This window comes from Carassius gibelio, chromosome A19, assembly GCF_023724105.1.
Source record: "Carassius gibelio isolate Cgi1373 ecotype wild population from Czech Republic chromosome A19, carGib1.2-hapl.c, whole genome shotgun sequence".
Taxonomy (NCBI): domain Eukaryota; kingdom Metazoa; phylum Chordata; class Actinopteri; order Cypriniformes; family Cyprinidae; genus Carassius; species Carassius gibelio.
In genome coordinates, this window is record NC_068389.1 from 4,826,455 (window position 1) to 4,841,462 (window position 15,008).

At 37.4% G+C, this 15,008-nt stretch overlaps 1 protein-coding gene and 1 long non-coding RNA gene across 2 annotated transcripts in view; one reads left to right on the plus strand and one right to left on the minus strand.

Annotated features, from left to right (window-relative positions):
- The window catches only part of LOC127935827 (uncharacterized), a 197,679-nt gene that overhangs the window by 82,324 nt on the left and 100,347 nt on the right, over nucleotides 1-15,008 (minus strand). The window lies entirely within an intron of this gene.
- sf3a3 (splicing factor 3a, subunit 3) lies at nucleotides 3,116-11,902 on the plus strand. The gene is made up of 17 exons (XM_052533980.1): nucleotides 3,116-3,337; nucleotides 3,766-3,813; nucleotides 3,911-3,963; nucleotides 4,041-4,146; nucleotides 4,237-4,309; nucleotides 4,381-4,472; nucleotides 4,559-4,641; nucleotides 6,832-6,970; nucleotides 7,850-7,918; nucleotides 8,028-8,095; nucleotides 8,179-8,286; nucleotides 8,438-8,507; nucleotides 8,736-8,900; nucleotides 9,108-9,218; nucleotides 10,907-10,997; nucleotides 11,298-11,353; nucleotides 11,519-11,902. The coding sequence occupies exons 1-17, from the start codon at nucleotides 3,242-3,244 to the stop codon at nucleotides 11,594-11,596; spliced, it is 1,506 nt and encodes a 501-aa protein (XP_052389940.1). The 5' UTR covers nucleotides 3,116-3,241; the 3' UTR covers nucleotides 11,597-11,902.

The following is a 15,008-nucleotide window of genomic DNA, read 5'->3' on the forward strand; positions in this document are numbered from 1 at the left end:
ACTACAGAGAGTGATATCAGGAGAGAAAGAAGAGCGCTTCCGCAGGGTCAGTACTGAAGCAGCAGCCGTGCATACAGAGTCATGTGTAATTTGATCAGAGAAGTGTTTCCTGAGGTGGCACATTTGTGTGAGTGAACTTGAGGGATGAAACACTGAACAGGAGCTTAAGGGCGATGAGGAGACCGAACACCTCCATATCTGAAAGGTTTCTGCTGCTGTTTCTGCCACACATAGCAAATGACATACCCAAAATAAAAAGGTTGCTGCTCATGTGTCTTTCTGACTAGATACATAATCAGCATATGTTCACAGAGCTGACACTTCAAACTTTACTGTTCAGGGATCAGAATTACTCTTGTTATGATAAGAATATACTATTATTAACATATTATGATAATAAAGATATATAAGCTCCAACATGAAAACACACATACAAATATTAAAAAACATATTTTTTAAATGTCTAAAAAATGTTGCTGTAGGATATGATTTTAGAAACACAATGAATCTAAACCCACAAGTCTACTAATGCTTCATTTGAAATTTCAGAACATAATCTCAAAAACTGTGAACTTTATGAAATATTTTCTTAAACTATGCCATGTATGTTTTTAGAGAAGGGTAATAAAATTGATTTATGACCCCTGTAAGCTCTCTAAGTGCGATTATCTCGTGTCTGGACCGGCAGACTGCCCCATTCATGACACTATTGTTGTCACCTTTTACACCTCCACCAAGTATGAGACATTATCCTCATTATTCCTTAAATAGAAATTAATTCCTTGAATGGAAAATTAATAGAAATTATGAATATGTCTGAAGGAAAATGAAGTAAACATGAATAAATATATATATATATATATATATATATATATATATATATATATATATATATCTTGACGCTGTTCAGTGAATCTATGTGAACACAAATAAACCACTGAAGACGTGACTGAATATGAATGCTCGGTGAATTTCTATTCCAAAAATGACTTATACATGATTATTATTTTGCAATCCTTACATAAATTTCTAAATTACTGTCACTGCAACAACGTTTTATCAAGAAGGTCAAATATCGAAGCTGGAGTCTTTTAATCTTTCTACTGATGCACAGTTTCTCCAGAGTGTGATGTTAAACATGTTGTGAAAGTGAAACAACAATCATCTGAGGCTATCGCCGATCTTTGATCACAAAGCGGGTTAAAATCACACCAGGCATCATAACTAATCAAGTGCTTAATAAACATTTAATTTATGAACAAGAACATCCAGAAAGAATAAATGCATCTGTTTATGAAGTAAAATAAGTTGAACTGCTTACCGTCAGAACATTTCTATAGAAAGGCATGGCTAAAACGTTTTACTGTGTTTCTGAACAGATAAATGCAGCATTAAGTGTATGAATAAAAAATAAAGTTACTTTCCTCAGTTGTGATTCCAAGAGACATTGGTGAGAGTGTGGAGTTTGGTACATTAGCAGCTATATTTTCTCCAAAGATGCTGTAAAAAATTTATGTATTTACATAACTCTTGACATATGTGACTGGCGGCAGGCCAATCATCAGCTCCTGGATACAAGAGACTGGCATGTCAAAAAACACAAGACAGGAAAGATATCAAAGCTGTTTTGATCTGATGTAGTTTTGAGCAGCAGTTACAATAAGGGTTAATAAAACAATAATACATTCTGCTTCACTCTTATCTAATCACTGTTTCTCTATGAAATAATGTGTACAATGGTGGTGTGTAAAACATAAACTTTGATATTATGCTGACCTCATTCTAGGTTGGTTTTTTTTATTTTTTACTTCACTATATATATATATATATATATATATATATATATATATATATATATATATATATATATATATATATATATATATATATATATATATATATATATATATATATATATACATACATATATATATATACATAAAAAATTTAAAAAAAGGTCATACTGCAATTAAACTTGACACTTTGTGTGAAAATCTGTCATAACCACACACACACACAGACACACACACACACACACACAGAAAAGTCTCAGGGCCTGGCATATCTTAACACAAATTAAATGTTAATTATGACAGGCTAACAAATTTGATTTCAAGGGTCAGAAATCATGAGTCATGGCATTAAATTGCAACTGTCTTATTCTGAACAAAACAAAATTAAGAAATATTGATGGAGTCTATAATGCCACAGCAGAGGGTCTGATTATTATAATTATTTTATTAGCATAAATTATTCAGTGATTAATATCGTTATCATAACATCTTTTTTTGTGAGCACAGTAGCAAAAGTATCTCTGAGAATAAAATCTGAGAAGCCAGCGTCTGTAATGAAGCGATAGTTTCTGACGAATCAACTTTATCATTAATATTCGTCCTGATGAATACACACTGAGGACATCTGCTGGACAAATGTGCCCTAATGCAACGGAAAACAGCGGCCAAATCAATAGGCATACTCTAATGCATATTAATACTTAATACATATTAAGACAGTTTTAATACTCGGTGTTCCTAGAGATATGTGGAGATGGACAAAACTGCGAAAAATTTGTCGTTTTTAGATTCTGAAGTGTGGCCAGGTCTATAATAATAATAGTAATAATAATAATTATTATTATCATTAAAATAAACACACACACACACACACACATATAGGCTATATATATATATATAGAGAGAGAGAGAGAGAGAGAGAGAGAGAGAGAGAGAGAGAGAGAGAGAGAGCGAGAGAGAGAGAGAGAGATTTATATATATATATATATATATATATATATATATATATATATATATATATATATATATATATATATATATATATATATATATATATATATATATATATATAATTCAAATGGCTTTAGACACTCATTAAATATTTAGTGTAATTAATGTAAAATATTTCCTATTCATTTCCAACGGCGGCCAACTTTTCCCGCGAACAACACAGTGTGACGATTTTTTACGTTTAAACATTAGCTTTTTCGAACTGAGTCGACGTTTTTCACATAGACTGCCATAAACGCCATCGAAATTAATATCATTCCGATGAAGTAGCGATTTTATTTTTATTTTGTTAATGGTAGGAACCTTTATTCTGTCGTCAATGTTTCCGGCTGAGTGATATTAGCACCGGATCTGTTTCCTGCACGTTACACGCGCGTACGCAGTCTCGACCAAACAACAGTTGAATAAAGCAGATATCCTGAAACTGTTAAACTACGATGGAGACGATTTTAGAGCAACAGCGTCGATACCATGAAGAGAAAGAGAGATTAATGGACGCCGAAACGAAGGAGATGCTGACGAAAAAAACCACGGTAAGTTAACTTTACGGATATCAGAATGGGTTTAAAACGGTGCTAACGTTAACACATCCGTCCTATCATTAATAAACTACACATAACACTAGTTATATTAATTACGCCTAGCAGTGATTAATGTCAAGTCATGCGTGTTATTTTCACAGTTTAGTGTAATGTAGAATATACAACACATTATACATTAGATTAATATGTAGGTTTATTGCACCAAAATATGCATACTTCAGTTTTCATGATAATTTCCTTTCTCTCAGCCTACTTTACGAGTTTATCTTTAATACGTCTACATGTAGTTGTTATGATTGATTAAATGTTGGTTGCTCTTTTTGAGAAGTGTACTTTGTGTTTCCCATCTATGATTTGTTTTGAGCACCTTCAGAAGTTAAGTTAGTTCTTCATGGAGCACTGTTGTTCTCTGTTTACAGCTGAGAGACCAGATCAACTCTGATCACCGAGTGAGAGCCATGCTGGATGTGAGACTCCTCTCTTTCTTCTAATAACTCTCATGTTCATGATCCTGAAACTGTGAATTCATGCAGCTGACGTGTTTGTGTGATCTGACTCTTGCAGAGGTACATGGAAGTGAGCGCAAACCTCAGAGACTTGTATGAAGACAAAGACGGGTAAGACATTCTCAAGGACATCTGAAATCTGTCAGCCGTGTTTGGTTTGGTCTCACGGCTGTGTGTCTGTTCTTCAGTATGAGGAAGGATGAGCTGAACGCGATCTCAGGACCGAACGAGTTCGCTGAGTTCTACAACCGACTCAAACTGATCAAGGAGTTCCACAGAAAGCACCCGAATGAGGTGATGTGTCCCTCTGTCAGCTCGTCCTGAACGACACGCTGCTGTCTCAGACTGAAATATTCACTCTGCTCGTCTTGTGTGTTGATTCAGATCTGTGTGCCCATGTCAGTGGAGTTTGAGGAGCTCATGAAAGCCAAAGACAACCCCAGCGAGGAGGCACAGAGTAAGTCACATGAGTGTTTGATGAGGCGATGTGATGTGAATGGAGCGTAACTCTCTCAATGCTGATCACAGATCTGGTGGAGTTCACTGATGAAGAGGGGTACGGACGCTACCTGGACCTCCACGACTGCTACCTGAAGTACACCAATCTCAAAGGAGTCGAGGTACTGTCTGACCACTTATTTGATTTCCATGCCTTTGAATAATTGAAGAAAAGACTGTTATACTTCTGTCTGTTGCTCTCTTCTAGAAACTGGAGTATGTCACTTATCTGTCAACGTTCGATCAGCTCTTTGACATCTCTAAAGACAGGAAGAACGCAGAATATAAGAAGTAGGTGAAAGTTGGTCATCTAAATGCCACATGACCGGGCTGATTCAAATAAAATCTAAATCAAATGATGGTCCGGTGTAATTCTATTATAGCAAATGCTGCAGTTTAAAGGGGTCATGAACTGCCTTTTTTATTATTTTGTACCGTTCTCTGATGTCCGCTTATAATGTTGTCAAGATTCTTACATCACAAAACATAATATTTAAGCAGTAATAGGCTGTTCCTGTGCTGTTAAGAGCCTCTCATCTGAAGTCTGTGTGATCTGGTGTAGCTGATTGTAGACTGAAGTAAACGATCTCAGCTGTGATTGGCTAACAGTTGTGCATCACAGTCCCGCCCACAGCTGGTGCCGGAAGTAAAAATTCAATGCAATTTCTGCATTGACATTTGGGTATAAGCCATAAAAACATAACCATACATGGTAGACTTAAAACCAGCTACGGCTGTACTAAGCGTTAGTATATGCTCATATAAACGCAAAAGGATCATGGGGCACTAACCTTGTTTTGATATAAATGCCTTTATTACCCACAATCCTGAACAATCCCACAGTGTTGCATCTGATTGGTGGAGCCATAGACAGTAGGTGGAGCTCGTGTAACCGTCTGGTTAAACCACGCGAAGACTGAAGATCATTAATTAAAAAATTAAATAAAATAAAAACTTGTGTTGTGTTTTTGCACGGTAGACTTATCAGTGCAATCGTGATCTCCATGGCTGCCATGAGTTTTGCAGGGAGATTGGTAACTTAGCTAGGCTACTGTAGCCTTCATGGTATGAGTCATATCAAGCATTTTATAATGCCATTGTAACTGCCAAAACAAAATTTAGCCTCGGCATACCTTTTTGTGCATTTACTGAACATTTGTGTAATGGCAACGACACGTGTTGATGACTGAGCGGTGATTGCAGTCAGGTACAAAGCGCTGCACCATGTTGCTGACGTTATTGTTAATCACTTTCACACACGCACACAATATATAAAATACACGATGATAAATATAAAAATCTATACACAATACCTATATAAAACACTTTATTTACACGATTGTAAATTCACTACATTCACTGTATAAAATAAAATTCACTGGAGACAAAAGTTCGCGCGAGCGGCCGTCATCAGATTTGGATGTCGCTCAAAAGGCTCTTTGCCTCGAGTCGTTCGCGGTTGTGGCTTCAGTCGAATTCAGTGGGGCGCGGTGGTTTATGGGATGAGAAGTTCCTGCGCTCGAAATGAAAATATGTACACAGTCTTGTACCTTTGACTTTTTTTGGATTTTCTCTTAATTTTTTAACTTGAAATGATATGTTATATGCTTATGAGTTCAGCCGTAGCTGGTTATCCTCACACATGCTCTAAAACTCTTTAGATACGGATTTTTCTGAAAGTCAATGGGAGAAATGAATGGGAAATTTACTTCCGGCACCAGAGCTCTCTCGGGCTGTGGGCGGGAATGTGATGCTCTATAACATTGATGCCATCCCTCTGATCTGGATACAGACTGGATCTGGTGGCCACGGTGACCTCGGAACAAGAGAGAAACAGACAAATATTAGCGTAGATGCCATTCTTCTAATGATGTAGCAAGTACATAGGGTGTTATGGGAAGTGTTTCCGGTTCTGGTTTACCTAATTAATGCAGCCTAAAAATCCTTTAACGGATTTGGATATTAAAAGCATATTAGTATGTTATGTGTATGCCAGGTTAAAGAGATGGGTCTTTAATCTAGATTTAAACTGCAAGAGTGTGTTTTCCTCCCGAACAATGTTAGGTAGGTTATTCCAGAGTTTAGAATGAAATGTGGCACTGTTCTGATTTACTCGGGTGCATCTCATGATAACATTGTTTTCAGTGTTGTGAGTGACGAGTGACTAGGTTGGCATTGCTGCTCCACATGAACGTTTGTAATGAAAAGTGTTTTTTAAACCTGTTACTAACAGTAATTATGTTAATTATTATTATTATTATATTAGTAATACTAATTTTATTTTTTTTGCCCAAATTGTTCAGCTCTACCACATAATCCATGTTTTGTTTCATCATGTTATCTATAGCCAACGTGTGAGGCTTTTTTTTTTTTTTTTGAGTTGACTTTCTGTTAATCCCTGGGGCTTGTGTAGTGTGAAAGCTGCGTATGTCTGGTTGAGTGTGATGTTTCTGATCGGTGATCTGGTGTCTGCTCTCGCAGGTATCTGGAGATGTTGCTGGAGTACCTGCAGGAATACACGGATCGGGTCAAGCCTCTGCTGGATCAGAACGAGCTCTACGGAAAGATCTTGGCAGAGTTTGAGAAGAAGTGGGAGAGTGGGATGTTTCCAGGCTGGCCGGTGGGTTTGTGTTAACATTATTGAGCTCTACAGATCTTATCATTACAGGTGTTTGAGAGTTTGGATTTCAGCACTGTTTGCATGTTTTAGCATAGATGTATTAGAAGAAATTGCTGTCATTACAACAGTACATGCTGAAAACTATCCCTTTAAACTTTAGTAAATTTTTCTAAAAACTTGCGTGTCACAAATCTTTCCAGAGATAGCAAATGATTGGAAGTTGAACCATGGATACTCACTCTACTTTAAAAACGGCTGACAAGAATTTAGTGATCAAATTGAACACTGTTATGGAAATATAATATATTTTGTAATTCTCATTTAAATCTACTTTCTAAACTGTTTGTCATAAATCAACATCTCAGGAAAAGGTTATGTGGTTTCAAATCAAAGTATGACTTTCTTTAATGAAACAGGACATCGATTTCATACATGTTCACTTTAGAGGACAAGGGGAGAAGGAACAATTGAATAGAGAAATAAATTATATTCCTGTGAAATATTAGATATTATGAAAATCTTTCCAAGTATTTCTCCCATTCTTCTTCTTTACTCAAGAACACATTAATATGCAAATAAGACACATTGTCTATAATGGGTAATCCCTCTTATGGCCATTTTACACACACAGCATTCTTCAAAATCGTGCTGTAAACAATGTAAGACATGAAAATAATACTACATTCACAATTATTTATTATTATTTTTTTTTCTGGGTGTCAGGAGGTTTTAGCAGAGTGGACATATCTCATATCGTTGTAATACTCTAGGGTTTATCACTAGTAATGCGGTGACACGTGCCTCGTTATATATTTTAAGAAAAGTTAAGTAGATGTGTGCTGCTGTAACTGAGCTGTTCAATGAATGTGTGTGTTACAGAAAGAGACGAGTAGTGCTCTGACTCACGCTGGAGCACATCTGGATCTGTCTGCCTTCTCCTCCTGGGAGGTCGGTTTCTTTCGCTCTCGTCTGCTACACATGTGACTGTATTTTACTTCCTGTTAATCTCGTCACACACGCACACTGTACGGTAATGTTGTGTGTGTGATCTGTACAGGAGCTGGCGTCTCTGGGTCTGGACAGACTGAAGTCTGCTCTCATGGCGTTAGGTCTCAAATGTGGAGGGTGAGTGTGAGCGCACACCGGCCTGACACTCCCTGATTCCTGAGTCTCCAGATGTGTGATTGTTGTGTGTTTGTTCACTGCAGCACACTGGAGGAGAGAGCACAGCGTCTGTTCAGCACTAAAGGCAAATCTCTGGAGGCACTGGACCCCTCACTGTTCGCCAAAAACCCAAAAGCCAAGGGACCAAAGAAGTAAGCCTATCTATGTTCGGGACGCCATGTAAATATAAAGCAGTTACATTTAAAATAGTACAGAAACAAGTGATTTTATTAAAAGGTTTTCTTTTTAAATGCAGCTCAAACTTGTATTCATATTTGGTCTCTGTCTGTCTTGTGTCTGCAGAGACTCGGAGCGTAACAAGGAATCTGCGTTTCTTGAAGCTCAGATTTATGAATATGTGGAGATCCTGGGGGTAAGCAATCTGTTCGCTGTAGTTTGATGTTTAGTCTCCTCTCATTTCACATCTATACTATCATTGTGCACTGATCAGCTCCAGCATTAAAACCCCTGACAGGTGAAGTAACACTGACTACATCGTTACAGGACACTTCTGATGTATTCTAGTGTTTCTCTGAGTAGTTGTGGTTGGTGTGAATGGTCTGCAGTGATGCTGAAGCGTGTGTTTTGTTGTGTGCTGCAGGAGCAAAGGCAGCTGACCCATGAGAACGTCCAGAGGAAGCAGGCGCGCACAGGAGAAGAGCGAGACGAGGAGGATGAAGAGCAGCCCAGCGAGAGCGAGAGTGAAGACGAAGATAATGAGATCATATACAACCCCAAAAACCTGCCGCTCGGCTGGGACGGAAAGGTGCGCTTGCTCTTTATTATGGGTGAAAGGAAATCGTTTATTAGAGATTAAAACAAAAGTTCAGACATTGAGATGGTCTGAGTGATGGGTAATTGTCTGTCCAGAGCATAATGAACAGCAGTGATTAAGACTGAGCTTTAGGAAATACCATAGATCACACAGCTCTGTTGGTGAAAGGCTGATAATGTGTCTTATCTCTGTCTGTAGCCGATCCCTTACTGGCTGTACAAGCTGCACGGCCTGAACATTAATTACAACTGTGAGATCTGTGGGAATTACACGTACAGAGGACCCAAAGCCTTCCAGAGACACTTTGCAGTAAGTTTGCGTGAACCGTTCTTACGCTCCTGAGTTTGTAGTTGTGGAGCACGAATCAAGTTTGTTTCTATTTTAGCTAGTAATTGTAAAGTCTTTCAGTGAAGATTCCAGATGTGGCACCTTTACTGGGACTAGACATGTGTATTCGGTAATGTGATACATCACGGTAATGAATATGCATGATATTGTTATCGTGGGCACTTCTAAATACTGTGAATAATTATATATTACGAATTATTCAGAATTTGTGATTCATTTTAAGAATACTTCTCTCATCAACTGATCAAAATGCACAACGCTGCTGTATGCTGCTTGAAAGATGAGTGCGCTCTGATGTAAACAAGCACGCATGAGAAGCACACTCACAGCAGATGGCGCTAACCTGCAGAAAACCCATAAATAAAGCAGCTGAACTACTTTCTAAAACATATATAAATAATTTAAATTGCCAATCAGATTTGTGTATTTGCTATGATGTTCATCACAGCGCCAAATAAGTATTAAGACTTAATAGATTATTTTAATCTGGACTACAACGTGCCATAGATATTGTTTGAAAGTGTTTTGATTCTTTATTGTCGATTCACACTTTGCATCAGGGCTACTTTAGTTAATTCATTAGTTAACAAACCACCAATCAAAAATTCTTCTGAACATTCATTAATCTCAGGTATTCCAATATTTAATAACACGTTGTTAATCTAAAGTTGCAACTGTATTATTTATAAGCTAATATGAACTAAGACTTGTATTTTAAGATTAATAACTTCTGTAGGAAATGTAGCTATTGCTCATTGTGAATGTTAATGGTTAACTAATGAGGTCTTACTGTAAAGTGATACTGATTGGTCTTTATATTTCTTTTGCACTTTAATCTGTGTGAAACTTTTAACTTTATATTTTTCTGTAGTGCTTTATTGTATTTGAATGTTCAGTTATTTTTTATTATAAGAAAAAAAGTTATTAAACCTGTTATACTGTATTGTGACCACATTAGATTAGATTTGACTCCTATCCCATATTGGGACTAATCAAGAACTAATGAGGACTCCTCGAAATGAGAAATACTGTATTTTCCGGACTATAAGTCGCATCTGAGTATAAGTCGCACCAGTCCAAAAATATGTCATGATGAGGAAAAAACATATATAAGTCGCACTGGAGTATGTCGCATTTATTTAGACCGAAGAACCAAGAGAAAACATTACCATCTCCAGCTGCGAGAGGGCGCTATATGTTGCTCAGAGTAGGCTACAGGAGCACTGAGCAGGATAGAGCGCCATCTCGTGGCTGTAGACTGTAATGCTTTCTATTGGTTTGTCAAATAAATTTTGATAAGTCGCACCTGACTATAAGTCTCAGGACCAGCAAAACTATGAAAAAAAGTGTGACTTAAAGTTTGGAAAATGGATTCATGGTGTATTTGCTTATTATATACATTTTGTACATTTTTAACACATAAAAAAGTTACGGACTGCAACTCTGATTGGTTGTTTCTTACCCGGAGCGGTGTATTTCTGCAAATGGCAATAGGGCCATATTCTACTGTCAGGACATAATGACAGGTTTAACAAATATGTAAAAAAAATACATTTTTACAAAAGTTACCTACTGCAGCTTTAACCCCTGTGTTATATTGAAAATCCTGTAACACCTTTGTTCCCAGTCTAAATCAGTTTCTGTTTCAGGAGTGGCGTCACGCTCATGGCATGCGCTGTCTGGGCATTCCCAACACAGCCCACTTTGCCAACGTTACCCAGATTGAGGATGCAGTGTCCCGTGAGTACACTACTTTTCAATGCTAAAAAGTTGACTCGCTTGTTGAAGAATGAACATTTTAGCAAAGGAAAAATATGATGGTTGATGCATAGAACACAACATGCATCTCCGTGTTTAACAAAATATATTGAAAATATGTAGAGAAACATGGAAGATAATCTACCATTTGAAACCACTGCCCATAATAACATTGGTTGTTGTCATTATTGATGCATGCTAATAAACGGCACAAAAGAGACCCGTTTTGGAAAATGAGCCTCATGGTAACTGTCCTTGCACTTCTCTCTTTTCTCTGTGTAGTCTGGTCAAAGCTGAAGTCACAGAAAGCATTGGAGCGATGGCAGCCAGACACAGAGGTCAGTTACTCTCAAACACATTCAATAGTCTGACATTAAAACGATTAAAACTCCGCTTCAGCTGCTTGAATTGCTCCTTGAGTGAAAGATTAGTGATGTTTTCAAGTGGGAATAGGATGTTTATGAGTTCAGAAAGGAAATGTATATATTTTATTTGTCTTGCAGGAGGAATATGAGGACTCCAGCGGGAACGTGGTGAACAAGAAGACTTACGAGGATCTGAAGCGACAGGGGCTTCTGTAGCACGTCTCTGAACACACAAAACACTCAGTGTAAAAACTGAAGAAGAAGTGTCCTACTGTCTTTTCCACAGTTTGAGAGAAATGTGTTGTGTTTTTGAAAGTGATACGTTTGTAATTTTTTTTTTTTTTTACTATTTGATCATTCCTGATTTTTCTCATTTGGCGTCTTAAATGAGAGACTTTCATGAATCAATAAATGTTAGAGCATTGTGTGAAAAATGCTTACTTGTGCAGCATGCTGTTTTTAACCAGTCTGGAGACTTGAGCCTGTTGCTGTTGTACAATAAAATCAAACTTCACAAAAAAATATACAGACCCCTTCATTATCCTCCACATCAGTCTACACTCCACACATCATAATGACAAAGCAAAATCAGATGTGATAACAGAAAAGAAAAAAAAAATTGCTTAGATGAACAAAAATATGCAGATTCACGCTGTGTGTCAAAGTGAACTGCAGACGGTTAAAGGTCCTCTGTGATGAGAGCACAGCTGTATCAATACATCTCTTCAGGGTAACAGCATCTTGTCCCCCCCCCAAACATGATGAAAGTACAGTATTGTTCAAAATAATAGCAGTACAATGTGACTAACCAGAATAATCAAGGTTTTTCGTATATTTTTTATTGCTACGTGGCAAACAAGTTACCAGTAGGTTCAGTAGATTCTCAGAAAACAAATGAGACCCAGCATTCATGATATGCACGCTCTTAAGGCTGTGCAATTGGGCAATTAGTTGAACTAGTTGAAAGGGGTGTGTTCAAAAAAATAGCAGTGTGGCATTCAATCACTGAGGTCATCAATTTTGTGAAGAAACAGGTGTGAATCAGGTGGCCCCTATTTAAGGATGAAGCCAACACTTGTTGAACATGCATTTGAAAGCTGAGGAAAATGGGTCGTTCAAGACATTGTTCAGAAGAACAGTGTACTTTGATTAAAAAGTTGATTAGAGAGGGGAAAACCTATAAAGAGGTGCAAAAAATGATAGGCTGTTCAGCTAAAATGATCTCCAATGCCTTAAAATGGAGAGCAAAACCAGAGAGACGTGGAAGAAAACGGAAGACAACCATCAAAATGGATAGAAGAATAACCAGAATGGCAAAGGCTCAGCCAATGATCACCTCCAGGATGATCAAAGACAGTCTGGAGTTACCTGTAAGTACTGTGACAGTTAGAAGACGTCTGTGTGAAGCTAATCTATTTTCAAGAATCCCCCGCAAAGTCCCTCTGTTAAAAAAAAGGCATGTGCAGAAGAGGTTACAATTTGCCAAAGAACACATCAACTGGCCTAAAGAGAAATGGAGGAACATTTTGTGGACTGATGAGAGTAAAATTGTTCTTTTTGGGTCCAAGGGCCACAGGCAGTTTGTGAGACGACCCCCAAACTCTGAATTCAAGCCACAGTACACAGTGAAGACAGTGAAGCATGGAGGTGCAAGCATCATGATATGGGCATGTTTCTCCTACTATGGTGTTGGGCCTATTTATCGCATACCAGGGATCATGGATCAGTTTGCATATGTTAAAATACTTGAAGAGGTCATGTTGCCCTATGCTGAAGAGGACATGCCCTTGAAATGGTTGTTTCAACAAGACAATGACCCAAAACACACTAGTAAACGGGCAAAGTCTTGGTTCCAAACCAACAAAATTAATGTTATAGAGTGGCCAGCCCAATCTCCAGACCTTAATCCAATTGAGAACTTGTGGGGTGATATCAAAAATGCTGTTTCTGAAGCAAAACCAAGAAATGTGAATGAATTGTGGAATGTTGTTAAAGAATCATGGAGTGGAATAACAGCTGAGAGGTGCCACAAGTTGGTTGACTCCATGCCACACAGATGTCAAGCAGTTTTAAAAAACTGTGGTCATACAACTAAATATTAGTTTAGTGATTCACAGGATTGCTAAATCCCAGAAAAAAAAAATGTTTGTACAAAATAGTTTTGAGTTTGTACAGTCAAAGGTAGACACTGCTATTTTTTTGAACACACCCCTTTCAACTAATTGCCCAATTGCACAGCCTTAAGAGCGTGCATATCATGAATGCTGGGTCTTGTTTGTTTTCTGACAATCTACTGAACCTACTGGTAACTTGTTTGCCACGTAGCAATAAAAAATATACTAAAAACCTTGATTATTCTGGTTAGTCACATTGTACTGCTATTATTTTGAACAATACTGTACAAACCCATTCTGCCTCTTTCCAATCTTTATGCCAATAGTTTTTGATGAATGGATGAGGGTAAGATTAGAATCATTTGATTTTTTTAGATTACCAATTTTGCAATCAACATTAGATCTATCTGATGAAAAAGTATTTGTTCAGGTTGTATATTATTGTAAGTGACAGAAGTTCAGTGGTGGTTTTGTTTTAAAGATGAAAAAACAGAAGACCAACATTTTAATGTTTCTCATTTGTAAGCCACTTTGGATAAAAGTTCATGGTAAATACACAAAATATTAATATTCTGACATATACAGCTCAGAGTTGGCAGGTATTTGTTATAATACAGGCATATTACGTTGTATTTAACGGTGTTCTTCAATAAAAACATTGGTTTTGATTCTTTATTTGAGGCAGATTATTATTGGCTTTATATATACAGGTGCTGGTCATATAATTTATCATCAAAAAGTTGATTTATTTCAATAATTATATTCAAAAAGTGAAACTTGTATATTATATTCGTTCATTACACACAGACTGATAAATTCAAATGTTTATTTATTTTAATTTTGATGATTATAACTGACAACTAAGGAAAAAACCCAAATTCAGTATCTCAGAAAATTTGAATGCCGTGAAAAGGTTCAATATTGAAGTCACCTGGTGCCACACTCTAATCATCTAATTAATTCAAACACCTGCAAAGGCCTTTAAATGTTCTCTCATTCTTGTTCTGTAGGCTATACAATCATGGGGAAGACTGCTGACTTGACAGTTGTCCAAAAGACGACCATTGACACCTTGCACAAGGAGGGCAAGACACAAAAGGTCATTGCAAAAGAGGCTGGCTGTTCACAGAGCTCTGTGTCCGAGCACATTAATAGAGAGGTGAAGGGAAGGAAAAGATGTGGTAGAAAAAAAAGTGTATAAGCAATAGGGATAACCGCAGCCTGGAGAGGATTGTGAAACAAAACCAATACAAAAATGTGGGGGAGATTCACAAAGAGTGGACTGCAGCTGGAGTCAGTGCTTCAAGAACCACTACACACAGACGTATGCAAGACATGGGTTTCAGCTTCGCATTCCTTGTGTCAAGCCACTCTTGAACAACAAACAGCGTCAGAAATGTCTAAAGACAAAGAGACTGCTGCTGAGTGGTCCAAAGTTATGTTCTCTGATGAAAGTCAATTTAGCATTTCCTTTAGAAATCAGGGTCCCAGAGTCTGGAGGAAGAGAGGAGAGG